A 16,073-nucleotide genomic window follows, 5' to 3' on the forward strand; every position below is an offset into this window, starting at 1 on the left:
CTCTCACCAAATGTAAACCATTATTGACATCCTTCATCATACCTCACTTTTATAGCACATTGGTTAAGTATTGGATAAATGTCTTCCTATTCTTTCATGGGCCCTTTTAATGGATTTTACTTGAATTTTATTTTTGTTTTGGTGTTGGGGGATCCACAAGACTCCCTAGTCCGTGACCATGGGACTTTGAGTTTCTGGAAACTATTGAATGTGGTTACACTGGTACCAGTCAAATTCACACCTTTCATATAAATGTGGTTCTCTCTCCCCGGTTCCCTACAGTGAGGCCTAATAGTTTAGAGCAAGAGTCTGGAGGGGTTTCACTTCTATTGCAGACTCTACCTGAAGAAACCTCAGAGAGGTCTGTGTCTCAGTTACCCCAGATGAGAACCTCGTGTCTGCTCATCTGCCTCTGGTCTGTGCAGAGGTGTGGGGGCCTTTGTAAGGGACGCGGACGCTGTCACTGCTGTCCCCGGGGGGTCTGGAGGAGCCCCGAGTGTTTGCCTAGGATGTCACATCCAGCTCTCTGTAAACCAAAGCAGCATAACATGAGCTAATATGAACATTATCCTGGATTTAGGTGTCCTTTGCTCTTCACACACATACTAACAATCCTATCTTTTTCTTTTCTTCATTTCCAATATAAAATTTATGAATAAACCTGAGTTTTCTGTTGAGTCAGGGAGAAGACTTGTTCAGTGCCCTTTCCTTTAGTTTAGATCGAGCTGTGGAGTGAGGGTATGTGCTTGTAGCAGAAGAGAAAACCAAAACACCAGGTGTGCTGCTGCTTGGGCGGGGTCAGTGCCGCACCGTCAGCCTCCCGGTGGCAGCCATTGTCTCCCAGGGACAGCAGTTGACCATGGCTTTACCAGTAAGGATGTGGGAAGACCTCTGCAGTCTTGGGCACATGCCTCTGCAGACATTTAGCCTAGGGCTCTCCCTAAAGCTAGAAGACAGGGGGCCCTGCCCTCACTGCCGTCTCCCAGCAGTCGTGACGAGAGCTGGAAGAACTGACCTCATCAGCAGGGCCACCAGCTGACTGTGCGGCTTTGGGCGGGTGGCTTCATCTCTCCGGGATTCTGTGTGCTCGGCTGCTTTGTTTTGTGGTGAGCAGTGAGCATCTTGTGCATCGAGTAAGGATTCGAGGCGCTTGAGTGCGGTTTGCTGCCGGAGGTGTGAGTGTTCATGTGACTGAAGGTGGAAGATGTGGGTCTCTAATACTATAATAGTCGTTGTCATCCATTTCTTTTTTCTAATCTTGCTTGGGGCTTGATGCCTGTAAATCAGTGCCCTTCTTGCATAAATTTTTGGCCTAACATATACCCTCTGATCACATATTGGGTTTTTCTCTTCTCTGAAAGATTATGCTCAACTCATCCTAAACGAAGTATTTCCTGCCACCACCATGGCTTTTCTCCCCTTGGGTAGCAGCCTCCGAGCCAGTGCTTGCTCCAAGCCAGTGGCCTTTGGGGGGGTGGTCTCAGTGGAGACAGGCAGAGGTGAAAATGGCAAAAGAGGGAGCTGAGATCTCTCATATCATCTTCATATGCCTCTGCATGTGAAGTTAAGTGCCAAGGAGTTATTAGAGTCTTGGTTTTAAACTTGGATGTAGACATTGAATTTAGTAACTAAACTGTCATTGGACTGACTTCCAGTCAAGAGGGCAGATTAGTGGCGGATTTCGTGAAGGAATTGGTGCTGGATTAGTGGATGTTGCTATCTGCAGATTACCCCAAAGGAGATGCCTCTATTGGATGGAATTCAGTCTCGCATCATTATTGAAGAAATACCAAAATAAGTTCTTTAATTTTAAAAAATATATTTATTTTTATTGATTTCAGAGAGGAAGGGAGAGGGAGAGAGCGACAGACACATCAACGATGAGAGAGAATCATTGATCAGCTGCCTCCCACATGCCCCCTATTGGGGACTGGGCCCACACCCGGGCATGTGCCCCGACTGGGAATCGAACCATGACTTCCTGGTTCATAAGTCAGTGCTCAACCCCTGAGCCTACTGGCTGGCCAATAAGTTCTTTAATTTCTAAAACACAAAACGAAACCATCAGAGAGTGAAGCTGAAAAAGGAAATGGAATCGTCAGGGTTGTGGCTGAGGGAGGTGAGTGAAGAGCATGGCGGCTCCCAGGGAGAGCAGTGCAGCCGTTCGCTTAGCGCACGTGAAGGACGCAGTGGAGTGACCTGGTCATCCTTCGGTCCTTCGGACGACTCTGTGCCAGGAAAGGAGTATTTCCTGTGCTGAACTGTCAAGTGACTTAGTGACAGACAGGAACTGAGGATTGAATTTGTTAACCAAAAGGAGTATCTCGATTTTCAGTTATCAATGACTAAGAGGGAGCTCCGGTTTATTCATCAGTTAGGTGTGGTCTCTAGCCCCCTGCACCCCAGGATCATTTTGTTTCTGAAACGTCACTTGGACATGCGAGTAAGTAGTTTGTGTAATCCCTTTAGGATTTCTTTCTTTCCCCCCAAGGGCCACGGCGTACTAATTGTCGACAACTAATAGGACATTTAAAGCTTTGGTCCCTCCTTCCTCTGGTGGGTGTAATGCATACATAAAACTCCTTATACCCCATCTGGCCTCATTTCATTTACTAAATCCCATTAGAAGAAAAGCAAACTGTTTGGAAACACAATATGCAAATGATCACAGACTTCCTTTGTGACTGGCTAACATGCCACCTGATGTCCCACTTCACTCCGGGGTCAGAGCAGGAGGCAGGCACTGCCCTACACGGGGCCACGCACAGCAGTCACAGTGGAGCTAGGATGTGATGTCCTAGACAAAGCGGCGGTCTGGCCAGGGCTCCCTGAGTGGGAGCATTTCCCAGGGTGTGATGCTCTGAAAAAGAACCAGAGCCTCTTGGCTGCTTTTGGTTCCTAAATGCATTTTTTCCAGGAATGTGTTGAGTGGAATAACTGGGTTTCGGGGCACCTTACCAATGCTGCAGCTGCTGCTGGAATGCGGGGCTACTTTAAAAGCAGTTCCACAGAGCTGGGACCAACGGCTGGGCTGAAACCCTGCTTTTAACACCCTTCCCCCCACTGCACCCAGCCTGGTAAAATGCCTGACTGACTCCCAAGCCATTTGGAGGCACTGATGGTTTCTCCAAGCAGCTTGCCACAGAGATGAGGTCCTGCCCGCCACCCCCACTCTCCCAAGGAGCAAGATGGTCTGTGTGTCCTTGTTCTAAGAATTCCTCCACTGATGGTGGCTGCTTATGGGCCAGAGCCCCTGACATCTGTGCCCATAGTTAAGATGACCCAGATAAATGCTCTGACCCAGATACTACCTTGTGGCGAGTGTTGGACGCTGGTCATCGCCACTCACTCCTTGGGGACAGCTGTCCGATAAATGTCACCACCTCTGCTGCCCGTGCTGGCAATTACTGTAAAGAAGCCAAGAATGGAGTCTCTCTGTGCCAGGGTGAGGCAAACTGATTGATAGCTGGGAGGGTGCGGGAGATGCTTCAGCCATCTGTCATTGATAAAGTCCTTTATGGACACTTGGACCATGATTTCCAGGTGTCCTTCACTAAAGCTGGGGGAAGAAACCATAAAGGCTGCAGGATAAGTGTGAATGGCATGTTGTACATGTAGAAATTTGTGGTGTTCACTTTTTATCAGAACTAAATCCGGATTCTGGGGCTGGAGGACAGATAAAGCAGAAGTTGTTAATGGTTACGAAGCAAAGGTAAAAGGAAACTCTTAAAATAAGATTTAATATAGCAATTTAGCTTCTATGCAAATGAGTCTGTTCAGATTGTCATGCATCTGTGCCATGGAGATGCTCTGGGGACTAAGTACTGTGTAGTGTGTCTCTCCTTGGATTTTTATCTTATTTGACTCTCAGAAAATGGGATAGCATGTCCCAAGGAGGTCTCTAGTTAGGCCAAAGAGAAATGAGGACAGGTACCAGAGGTCCTGGTAAGAATGAAACACACACACCAACAAAAAAACAGAGGATTAGACTTAGCACGACTGTTCATCTTTTTTTTATAACCTGAGTGGCTTTAAAAAAATACAGTAGCTTTTATGAGTCTCCATTTTTTTAGTTAGCCTACGTGTAACCAATTGGCTTGCAGCCCACTTACATGACATCAGTGAATTAGAACATAGTTGTCATAGTGGAGACGACGGCTGGCATTTTGTCCGCTGGACAGCCCTGTTTCCTGGCCCTTCCTGAGCCTGCAGTACAGCAGGATTGATGGTCCAGGGGATGGAGCCAGGCACTGCAGAATCCTCTGGTGACCTCTGAGCAGCAAAGAAAGCTGACGTCATGCTCAGCAAGACACATTTAGTAACAGTCATTCCAGTGCTGAGTGTGTTTCCTGGACCTTGGAACGTATGCTAGATACAGTTCATTCTCTGTTAATCGAGACATTGGATTTTCTAAACTCCCATAGTTCCCAGTCAACCTTGATAACAGAGAGCATTGCCTCTGGCGGCTACAATGATTTTTGTCAATACCCAGTATGCCTTTAAATAGTGACTTCTGGTTGTAAAGCTTATCAGTGTAGAGAACCTTTGGTTCGCTCCTTTTTCCTCCTGCCTAGCGGATGGCTGTCTTATTATAAGTCCTATTATAAGATGGCCAGAAATCAGTCGAAGTCCTCAGTGCAGGTTCGGATGCCTTAGCACAATAGAAACGCGGGGGGAGGCCTGACGTGCAGGACCTTCTTGAGAGCATTTAGCAACAAGAAGATGAAACCTGTCCCTGCTAAGTCCTCAGTGTTTAAAACTCTCCGAGATGCAAAGTGACTGCTGAGGCCTTTCCAAGCTGATCGCTTATGTACTTTCTCTGAAGGATCCTAATGATTGTTAACCATTTCTCATTTTTATTTTGCTGCATTTCTTTTTTCTTTTTTTTTTGGCTTCAGCATTCTTGCTCTTGCTATGCTTATTTTTTGAGTTTTGATTCCCTGTGTCACTATTTTCTCTTGCACACGTCTCTCAAGGTTTACACAGTAAATAATGTGAGTGTGATAACCAAAATACGGACAGAACATCTGACCGAGGAAGAGAAAAAGAGATATAAAGGTAATTTTTCACCCCTTTAAAAAAAAATAAGTTGTGGTGTGTGTGTGTTTTTAATTGATTTCAGAGAAAGGGATAGAAACATCAATGATGAGAGAGAATCATTGATCGGCTGCCTCCTGCAAGCACCCTACTGGTGACCAAGCCCACAGCCTGGGCATGAACCCTGACTGGGAATCGAACCGTGACCTCCTGGCTCATGGGTCAGTGGTCAACCACTGAACCACACCAGCTGGGCCTCCACCCCTGTTTTAAGCCTAGAGAGAACCTTTGTTGGCTCTGGTAAGTTTTGGGGTTAATGTGATCAGTTGTGCTAATCCCAACACTGGCTGACTTTTCATAAAAATGTCCTTAGTCTGACTCATTCTTGGCGATATTTCTCCTTAGTTGGCCTCAGCTATAATTAAAGCCATTCACGAGGACTTGTTTATGTGTTATGAAGAACAGTTGTTGGATGAAAAAGTAGATAAGGCTATTGGGGAATATTTTCTCTGGAATAAGTGACTTGGTCCAAACTATCACAATGAAAAATTTAGACAGAACTTGGGCTCTGAGCCCAAACATTGCCAATACATGGTCACCATTGCCCAGCTCTGCCCGTGGCTGGTTCTGTGAAGTTGCTGACCATCTGTGACTCAGTTTCCTCAAAAATGAAGTAGAAGTGCTTCTAGATCTTCCCTAAGAATTATTGGGGGGATTAGGTGAGTTACTACAAATAAATATTTAGAGCCGTGCCTGCAGTATGTGGCTAGCACACAGTAGTCGTTCACCACCACCACCGCTATTGTTAACTATGTTACCACAGTACCATTACTGCAGCTTGCCAAAGGAGGAAACCGAGACCCAGGACACGGACACGGACACGGACACGTGGGCAGTGACCATTCAGGAGGAGATTGGAATCCAGATCAGGCTCACTCACAAATGCACCCTCTTTCTACTATTCTGCTTTAATTCTTGTAACTTGTTCATCTAGAGCAGTGGCTCTCAACCTTCCTAATGCCGCGACCCTTTAATACAGTTCCTCATGTTGTGGTGACCCCCAATTTCATTGTTACAAATTGAACATAATTAAAGCATAGTGATTAATCACAAAAACAATATGTAATTATATATGTGTTTTCCTATGGTCTTAGGCGACCCCTGTGAAAGGGTCGTTCGACCCCCAAAGGGGTCGCAACCCACAGGTTGAGAACCACTGATCTAGAGAGACTCTACAAAAGATAAATTAGCTGATGGTTCTTATGGATGATTTTATGAGTCTGTACATAATGATACCCTGATGCAGGTAGCTTGGATCAGAAACCTTAAAATATGGTGAGAATCTTTTTCTATGGTCACAAGTAAACTATAATATTAAACATTAAACTCTTCGCCCTTGTATAGCGGACAGGAACCCACTGGAATCCTTGTTGGGAACTGTGGAACACCAGTTTGGTGCTCAAGGGGTAAGTTGAAGCAATGAGCTCTTGGCGCAGTTTAAAGGAGATGACTTCCCTGTGGTTGGGGTGGCATGTACTGAATCTGAAATAGGCCACTCCATTTGAAAAGGCTATAGGGTACTCCCAAGCTGGAATTTGAGACACTCTGTTGGGAGAGAATTAGATGAGCGAGTCTTTAAAAATAAAGATTTTAGGGGTGGGGTAGTGATTATAGAAATCAGGTGCTTTCTTTCTTATGTATTATAAACTAAGATCTCTCTGTAAAAATGTAAATTAAAAAGGATTCAGGAATTTACATTTTAACAAAGCACCTTAACAATCATTTCCTCATTTGATCCTTACAATAACTGTATGAAATTGCTACAGTGGATGTCACTGAGGGTCAGAAATATGAAACTACCTTTCCAGTATCACAAGCTAGAGAATGACAGAGCTGGAACTTAAACCCCAAGTCTTCCAGATCTCATGTGCTTTCCTATATTTCTCTGTCTTGCTTTATAAATCAGGAGATAAAAATGCAAAGGAGAGTGGAGAAATATTTTGAAATGGAGAAATGCATTTGACTTGCCATGTAGCTTGGTAACACCTTTATAGATTTACTTGTTCTGTGCAGTAACTTAATTTTTAAAAAGTTAATGACTAGAACTTCCTGATCTGTAGCTGATTAACATGTCCGCCTCAGAGACTGAGTGCCATAGGCCTCCACTTGTGAGCATCACTTGGCATTTCTGACTCCCCTGAGTTCTGGCTCGGCAGGACCTCACCACAGAATGTGCCACCGCAAACAACCCTACAGCCATCACACCTGACGAGTACTTCAGTGAAGAGTTTGATCTGAGAGACAGGGACATCGGAAGGCCGAAAGAGATGACGATCAGAACACAAAAGTAAGAGAGATTTAATGGCCATTTTCTTTCTTTTTTAATTGATTTCAGAGAGGAATGGAGAGGGAAAGATAGAAACATCAATGATGAGAGACAATCATTGATTGGCTGCCTCCTGCAGGCGCCACACTGGGGATCCAGCCCACAACCTGGGCATGTGCCCTGACCAGGAATGGAACAGTGACTCCTGGTTCATAGGTCTCATAGGTCAGTGCTCAACTACTGAGCCATGCTGGCCAGGCTCAATGGCCATTTTTCAACTTATGGATTATTTGTTTCAGAACTGTGCTGTTTTATGGTGTCATGTTCAGTCATTTCTCTGTCCCCTTCCTTTAAAAATAATTTTAAATTACTTTACAAAGGCCCATCTTTTATTTTATTAATATATTTTTATTGATTTCAGAGAGGAAGGGAAAGGGAAAGAGAGAGATAGAAACATCAATGATGGGAAAATCATTGATTGGCTGCACGCCCCTCTACTGGGGATCAAGCTTGCAACCCAGGCATGTGCCCTTGGCTGGAATCGAACCCAGGACCCTTCAGTCCACAGGCTAACGCTCTATCCACTAAGCCAAACCGGCTAGGGCAAAAGCCCATCTTATTAGCCTTTCCCAAGTAGAGTATAGATTGGATATTTATTTTACTGCCAACAGCATCCATTGATTAAGTGAAATGGTTTCCACCAGCTAGCAGTTTCTTAATGCTTGCTATCAGTTAAAGCTCTGATTGACGCATTGGGAATAGTCCCATCCTAGTTCAGAATTGAAATGTAAGGTAACTGGGAAGACTGTAGGGTGAGGACGCTGCTGTTGTCCAGCCTACTGCATAGAATTCAGTTTCCCTGTCTGATGGTCATGTCCTCAGGCTTTTTCTGTCAAACCCTGCAGGTTCAAAGCCATGCTGTGGATGTGTGAGGACTTTCCTCTCTCCCTTGTGGAGCAGGTCATTCCCATCATTGACCTCATGGCCAGAACGAGCGCTCATTTCGCAAGACTGAGAGATTTCATCAAACTGGAATTCCCACCTGGATTTCCTGTCAAAATAGGTACCGTTAACTGAACCACGGGAGCACTTGCAGGTTGTGCCCTGCTTGCGGGTGATAGGATGTGCTTTAGGGAATTGGGGCACTTGCATCAAAAGTAGCATACAGGAGACATAGGTCACAGCCTCTGGTTTAATTTGGCTTGAAGAAGTGTCACGATGCTTGGTCATTTTGCGTATCAAAGTTAGGAGATTCCCCAATCACCAGTTCAATTTATTGACATGAAAAGGCATAAAAATGTGACACATTCATTGTTTCAATATCAGACCTTAAGTGAAACTTCAAATTAGATAGTTAATTGAGGACGACAATTGATACCAAGATCCTTTGACACATAAACAGGCTTCGGGCCTGAAGTAGTATGCATAATACATATACAATACATGTTACTTGGGAGGAATTTATATTTTGGGTAGTTGTACGTTCATGATCCTGATCGATCATTTGCTTACTGTGATCTAGGAAAAAGTTGCTTATTCTCAGTTTTCACATCTATATATTGGGAAGGGCTGTTATGAGGATTAAATGAATCACACTCATAAAGAGTACTTGGCCAGGTACCAGCATAGTAAGCACTCATAGCTAACTATTAAATGATGGTGATTATTATTCTCAGTAAAGTTATTTATAAAAGCTTTTATTTTGTTAGAAATTCCCTTGTTTCATGTATTAAATGCACGGATCACATTTGGAAATGTTAATGGCTGTAGCACTGCTGAAGAAACTCAAAATGTGGAAGGGACCCAGGCAGATTCAGGTAAAAGAAAATGGGGTTTTGTGATTTTTTTAAAAAGAAAATTCATACATTTAGTCATTATACTAATTATTCTGTTTGGAGTATCTTATGAAGTAGTTCTCTGTAACTGAATCAGGAAAATTTTGGATTTAGTTTAAATTCAGTGAAAAAAATTGAGAATGTGTATTAAAAACAGCATATTCTTTAAAAGTGACTTTATTCAGATATAATGTAGATACAATAAAATGCTCTCATTTTTAGATGTGATAGGTCAATGCATTTTGACAAATGTAACCACCTCCACAGTCATGAGAGCATTTCTATCATCTCCCCAAATTTCCTTGGCCTCCTTTGCCATCAAGTCAATTCATATTGTGGATGCTATTGTAAATGGATTTATTTTCTTAATTTTTATTTTCCAGTTACTCAATGCTAGTATATAGAAATATAACTGAATATTTTTCAGTTTTTAAAAATTATGTTAAAATAGTGTTCTGTGTCTTAGGCTAGTTAAAAGATACACAGGTGTTTGTTTTATATTATTTTTATTTTATGTTTACAGATATATATGTGTGTGTATATATAATTGTATATGTTCACTGTGCTTCATAATAAAAGAAAAAAGACACATTGCACATTGGTGTGACCGTGTGTATACACTCGCATTCCCCAAAGGACGCATGAGTAAAATACTGGATACTTCTGGAATTTGGGCATAGAAAGGGTACAGGGAGAGAGATCTTCACTTTTCATTTTATAGTCTTCTATATTTTTTATGACTCTGCATTAATTTTATTACTAAAAAATAAATGGCCTGAGGACTGAAGGGTCCTGGGTTTGATTCTGGTCAGGGGCACATGCCTGGGCTGTGGACTTGATCCCCAGTAGGGGGTGTGCAAGAGGTAGCTGATCAATGATTCTGTCATCATTGATGTTTCTATCTCTCTCTCCCTCTCCCTTCCTCTCTGAAATTAATTTAAAAAAATAAAATTTTTTAAATCTCACATACTAGCAAACTTTTAGTGTAATCTTACCATTTTTTAATTTTAAAAACGTGTATACAGAATTGAAGTGGAAATTCACACACTGACTCAGGTACCGACTGCAACTCCTTGTGTTCCAGCTTCCCCGGTCACGAACTTCGAGGTTGATGAGTCTGTGTTTGAAATTCCTGAGTCTTACCATGTTCAGGACAATGGCAAAAACATGCACCTACAGGACGAAGACTACGAGATCATGCAGTTTGCCATCCAGCAGAGCTTACTGGAGTCGAGCCGGAGTCAGGTGCGTGTACCAGAATAAAGGATGGGGCATGGGCGCTTTTACCCTCCCATTTGACCTCTTCAGATAACAACTTTGGCATATTTATGGTATTTGCAGAAATTGTTCTGTATTTTATACACCTGGTCTTTTCCAAAACGTTATTACGAGATATATATATATCTCATATAATCTGCATAATCCTATCGGCGCCATTCACAGCTGTCTCCTGACAGACTTCCCTTTTCCTCATGTTCACCCATATAGCTAATGGTTATATATCTCTTTGGGTTACTATGTAATTTTTTAGTATTGAAACAGTAAATTCATAATAGCCTACACCATATTTTCCCTAGAATATTATCTGTGTCGGCAGTGTCATAAGAAGGTATGTGGATTTTAATTTCAACTTCCTCCCCAGGAAGACCAATCATTGTGTTTGGTTGCTTAGTAAGGGTATGATGAAAGTGTTGGTTGATGCTTTGTTAATATTTTTTTTACTCAGATATTTTATTGTTTTAAGGGGTATAACCCCAAACTCTTGGAGCCTCTAACTAAAAGTACTAGTAGAGCTGAGGACAGGACAGACCAGCATGAAGAACAGTTGCCTTTTGTTTTCTTACGTGATTCTTCCTCCAGACCTCACCATCCTGGGGCAGTCCAGGGAATGTGGTGGTTCTCCCCCGTCATCCACTCCTCCTGTCCCCTCCCTCCTCTGGCTTCCCAGGGCTCAGATTTCTGACATCCTGCTTTTATTCTTGAGTCTCAGAGCTTGAGTAGTGTGAGCCCCACTCTTCCCCTTCGTGGACCCATTCTGAGAGCCTTTCAGTTTTCTGAGGCTGCTGGGCCAAGGGCCAGACCTCAGAGCAGGCGTGTTCCCTATGAGCGCCCTCCTGGGAGAAGGTCCAGCCCTGGACATCGCTGTCAGCCCATTACCTCTTTTCTTTCCCTATGTAAATGAGCTTATTTTCCTCCAGAGCCTACAAACTACTTGTCCATAGTTTTACAAAAAGGAGTGGCCCAAGTCACAGACGACAGACTCAGTTAGTCGCTGCTTCACGATGGACAACGGGGGTGCACTGAGAAATGCAACGTTAGATGACTGCCTCGTGCGAACATAAAGCGCACTTACATAAACCTAGATGGTCTAGGCCAGTGGTCGGCAAACTCAGTCAACAGAGCCCAATATCAGCAGTACAACCATTGAAATTTCTTTTGGGAGCCAAATTTTTTAAACTTAAACTATATAGGTAGGTACATTGTTATTATTAACTTAATTAGGGTACTCCTAAGGCTTAGGAAGAGCCACACTCAAGGGGCCAAAGAGCCGCATGTGGCTCGCGAGCCGCAGTTTGCCGACCACTGGTATAGGCTACTACACTCCTCAGCTATGTGGCACACCACCATCATATACATGGTCCGTTATTGACTGAAACCTTATGTGGTGCGTGACTGTACTGAATTATGTATTCTAACTTTGCTCTAAAAGAATTACCTGCTTTGTTCATTTGAACTTTGCCCAAGGTTAGCTGCTTTTTAGTAGACTGATTTTTGTGTCAGGTATGAAAGGCTGTTAAGTAGGGCAGCGTACTACCTGCACTCAGGTGTCATTTTAGAGATAACTTAAGTCCCTATTAGTTCTTCACACAGTACTCTCAATAATGGGCACGCAAATATTTTTAATTTTGTTCTTGCTGCTTTATTTCCTTATCAGTATGACACCTATTCCTTCTAAGAGATATTCATGTCATCATGTTTGTTTTTCCTAGGACCTTTCAGGACCAGCTTCGAATGGAGGGATCAGCCAGACACATGTCTACGATGTCCAGTATGAGAGGTAACTGACACAATTCCTGACCATTAAAGTTGGCACAAGCACTTTGCACACACAGCACTGTGCCTGGTGGGAGAGACCTGATCAGGTGTTAGTTCTCCTGTTGCTTAATGTGGCAGCTCCTCATTCAAACAGCTCTCATCTCTTGGTGGTTGGTTTCCAGGAACGGGTGAGAGCACGGCTGCCTAGTTCCCAGGCCAGTGCCATTGGCCGATAGGCCCTGAGGAGGTCTTTTCTGATTTGCCTGATCTGCCAAGAATGTGTGGTCACACAGGGTCTAACTGCCCTCTGTGGGACTTCTATATAATTTTTTTTTCTTTATGTAATTTTTTTTTTTATTTTTTTTTTAAATTATATTTTATTGATTTTTTACAGAGAGGAAGGGAGAGAGATATAGAGTTAGAAACATCGATGAGAGAGAAACATTGATCAGCTGCCTCCTGCACACTCCCTACTGGGTATGTGCCCGCAACCAAGGTATATGCCCTTGACCGGAATCGAACCTGGGACCCTTGAGTCCTCAGGCCGACGCTCTATCCATTGAGCCAAACAGGTTAGGGCTTCTTTATGTAATTTTAAAGATGGCATTTGGGGGAAGAGCTACAGAGATTATTAGATTTTCTTCCTTTCTTTTTAAATGGAGGAAACCAGATTGATTGATTTTACAAAGCATTTCCCTAAACTTTGGGCATATGAAAGCCTGTTGAAGAACTTGGGCTTTGCTTCAAATAGATCCAAGTTTAATTCCTAGCCCCATCACTTAGTAGTTATCTTAACCTCTCTGAACCTCAGACTTCTCATCTGTATACAGTCTGTCCCCCAGAGTCATGGGGGATCGAATGGCATTATGCACGCACACAGTGTGCACTTGGTAAGCAGTTAAGAATGTAGTTGCTACCATTGCCATGATGATGATAATAATCCCCGTTTCTTTTCTCCCCACTTTTTCCAACCCAGGGCCATCCAAGAGAGCCTCCTCACCAGCTCAGAAGGTCTATACTCTGGTGCCTCAAGTGAGACAAGCCATTTTGATAGCGATTTGCAGCTGGCCATGGAGCTCTCTGCCAAAGAGCTGGAGGAGCAGGAGCTCCGGCTGCGGGAGGAGGAGGCGGAGCTCCAGCAGGTCTTGCAGCTGTCTCTCACTGAGAAATAGACCTTTCTGCCCACAGCTGCACAAGGCAGGGCTCCGGGCTGCACGCGGGTGCTACGTTACCAGGGCCCTGGGGCTGAGGGACTGACTGCACCTCGCATGTGCACAGCGGACGGCAGCTGCCCCCTTCTTTACGCAGAGGTGCAGAACCAGGGACCCCCAGGTCCATCCACAACACTCCCCGGAGAAGGGACTGGGGACCAGCAGGCCACATCTCCAGACTAAGGGGAGGGGAGCATCGTCACTTTCCATGAGCTGTGTTGGCTTGCAGGTCACATTTTTACTACCAGCTTTAGACAAAAAACCCCAACCCCCGCAGATCTGTAGGTTCGTTTTTACCAAGGAGTGATAACAAAACAAGTTATTGCAGAGTCAGGGTGCTTTTATATATGAGAGCAGCAGCCTTTGTAGAGTGTGGTTTATGAAAATTTATGATACTTTACAGTCCACCAAAGAAATGGATAATCTGTGCCGATCTACTCTTTTATTTTTACCTTTATACAGGGCTTCTAGGCCACCATCACTGCTCCTCCTCCATCTCCACCTTCTTCCATTCTTTCCATCCCTAGCTAAAGTTAAAGAGGAGATGTGTACAGGATCTATTTTAGATTAGGGTTAACTATTTGCATCAAATTAAGATATACTAATGACCATGGATGTTGCCTTAGCCTTAAAAATTACTAATAATTTCAAACCACCTCACTTCATTCATTGAGGGATCTGATTTGAACTTGTAAAGGCAGTTCCTTTGAGAGTAGGATCCTCCAGGCTAAAACCAAGGCAGCTAATCCTGGCCCTGAAGGAGCAGCTGGAACTGAGCTTTGTTCTTGCAGTGGGCAGGCCGGCCAAAATACCAGACAGCATAGAACCAAACGACGCGTGTGTGCACGTCCCTCGTGGAGGGCCAGGAAGACCCACCCACTGCACGTCCTCAGCTCACTAGAGGAGAAGGGGTGGGTTAGAAAGGGAGCTACAAATGGAACTCAATGGCTCTATATTCAGAAGGGAAAGTGATGATTCCACATTGCTTTTTAGAGTTCAAATCATCTTTCTTGATAAATATATTTTTTAACAGAATCTTTTTATTATTTTTAAAAGATAGAAAAACTATTCCCATCAGTAGCAATACAAGGTTATACATTTTAACCAGATTTCTCAGGCCTCTTTTGGATACCTTCAGTAGTTAACTATTTTGTCTAACCCTTCTGTAAATAACCATCACAGACATACAGCTGAGGGTCCCCTCACTCTGGCCGGCTGTGTATTCATGCTCACAGGCTGCACTGAGATAACCTGGTAAATAATATCCTCCTGTTTTACATCCGTTTCCTGTGTGCTGGGCTTCTTTTGGGATGGGAAGAGAAACATGAATTACGTTCCAGTTAAAGTGTGTAATACAGTTCCTAGCCACAAAGAAATGTGCTTTTGATTCAATATAACCATCTGTCTTTCTTGTCATGGTCTGACCAAAATTCCTTCTCTGCACACCAGGCCAGTATATGCAGCATCACCTTTGTTTTAAATACAAACCTTGGCATTTTGTTTACTGAATATTTACCTTGAGTGAGGACACGACTTGGGAATGGCTGCAGTTAGATAATCTCCTGTTTGCATTCCATTGTTCTGCTTCCCGGTGTCTCTGACTTTCTCCCAGGAAGTCAATTAAAAAGGGACTGAGCTTTTTGTCAACCTGCCTGCAGTGTCTTTCATTTATGTGTTCACTCTCTTAAAATGCAAATAGACTGCTCCTTTAGAGCAGTGGTTCTCAACCTTCTGGCCCTTTAAATACAGTTCCTCATGTTGTGACACAACCATAAAATTATTCTCGTTGCTACTTCATAACTGTCATGTTGCTACTGTTACGAATCGTCATGTAAATATCTGATATGCAGGATGGTCTTAGGCGACCGCCAAAGGGGTCGCGACCCACTGGTTGAGAACCGCTGCCTTGGAGGGTGCTGGTACAGCATCCTCAACAGCCTTTGAGTCATTCTCAGGTTGTTTTTCTAGTCACTGAACCCACGCTTTGTTTTGTGTGATACGGGAACATCAGAATGCCCTCCCAGTGCTCAGTTGTGTATTATAAGGTGGCGTGCTCCTCCCCGCCTTCCTGACCAATCATAGTCCACACGCCCAAAGCTCCCTGTCTCAAATGGAGACTAAAAGCCAGCCAGTGTCCGGGCTGCTGAGGCCTCTGCAGCTGCATTTCCATGTGGGTCTAGCCCGGAGATGGACTGGCTCTTGTGGAGTAAGGAAAGCCAAGCCAGCATCAACTCTCTAAGGTGACCGACGATGCTCTCCTTTGAAGCTGAAGGTTTTTTTATTCTTTTTTTTTATCCTCACCCAAGGGTATGCTTTTCATTGCTTTAGAGAGGCAGCAAGAAACATCGACCGACCACCTCCCATACAAGCCCCAACTGGGGGGTCAACCTGAGACCTGGGTATTTGCCCTGACCCACAATCAAACCCGCCACCTTTCAGTGTACGGTAGGACATTCCAGCAGCCACACCTGCCAGGTTGAAGCCAAAGTGCTTTTTGAGGCTGTTCTTAGAAGTTCAGTTGATAATTAGGGCTTTAAGACTTACCCTACACCAAATATGTTGGTATTAAAACAAGGTAATGACTTGTAAAAAAAAAAAAAATGGTTTCAGAAATGAGACCTTGGGAAA

The 16,073-nt window shown here is 43.8% G+C and overlaps 1 protein-coding gene across 1 annotated transcript in view; it reads left to right on the forward strand.

Moving 5' to 3' along the window:
• The window catches only part of ANKRD13A (ankyrin repeat domain 13A), a 29,959-nt gene extending 14,867 nt beyond the window's left edge, over positions 1-15,092 (forward strand). The window contains exons 7-15 of the mRNA XM_081113436.1: positions 3,646-3,712; positions 4,977-5,058; positions 6,442-6,503; positions 7,254-7,384; positions 8,269-8,426; positions 9,073-9,180; positions 10,283-10,443; positions 12,189-12,256; positions 13,211-15,092. Coding sequence (XP_080969562.1) covers positions 3,646-3,712; positions 4,977-5,058; positions 6,442-6,503; positions 7,254-7,384; positions 8,269-8,426; positions 9,073-9,180; positions 10,283-10,443; positions 12,189-12,256; positions 13,211-13,406 — 1,033 coding nt within the window. The 3' untranslated portion in view covers positions 13,407-15,092. The remainder of the gene's footprint in view (positions 1-3,645; positions 3,713-4,976; positions 5,059-6,441; positions 6,504-7,253; positions 7,385-8,268; positions 8,427-9,072; positions 9,181-10,282; positions 10,444-12,188; positions 12,257-13,210) is intronic.
• Positions 15,093-16,073: the final 981 nt, after the last annotated feature.

This window comes from Myotis nattereri, assembly GCF_964212035.1.
Source record: "Myotis nattereri genome assembly, chromosome: 19".
Lineage (NCBI taxonomy): Eukaryota > Metazoa > Chordata > Mammalia > Chiroptera > Vespertilionidae > Myotis > Myotis nattereri.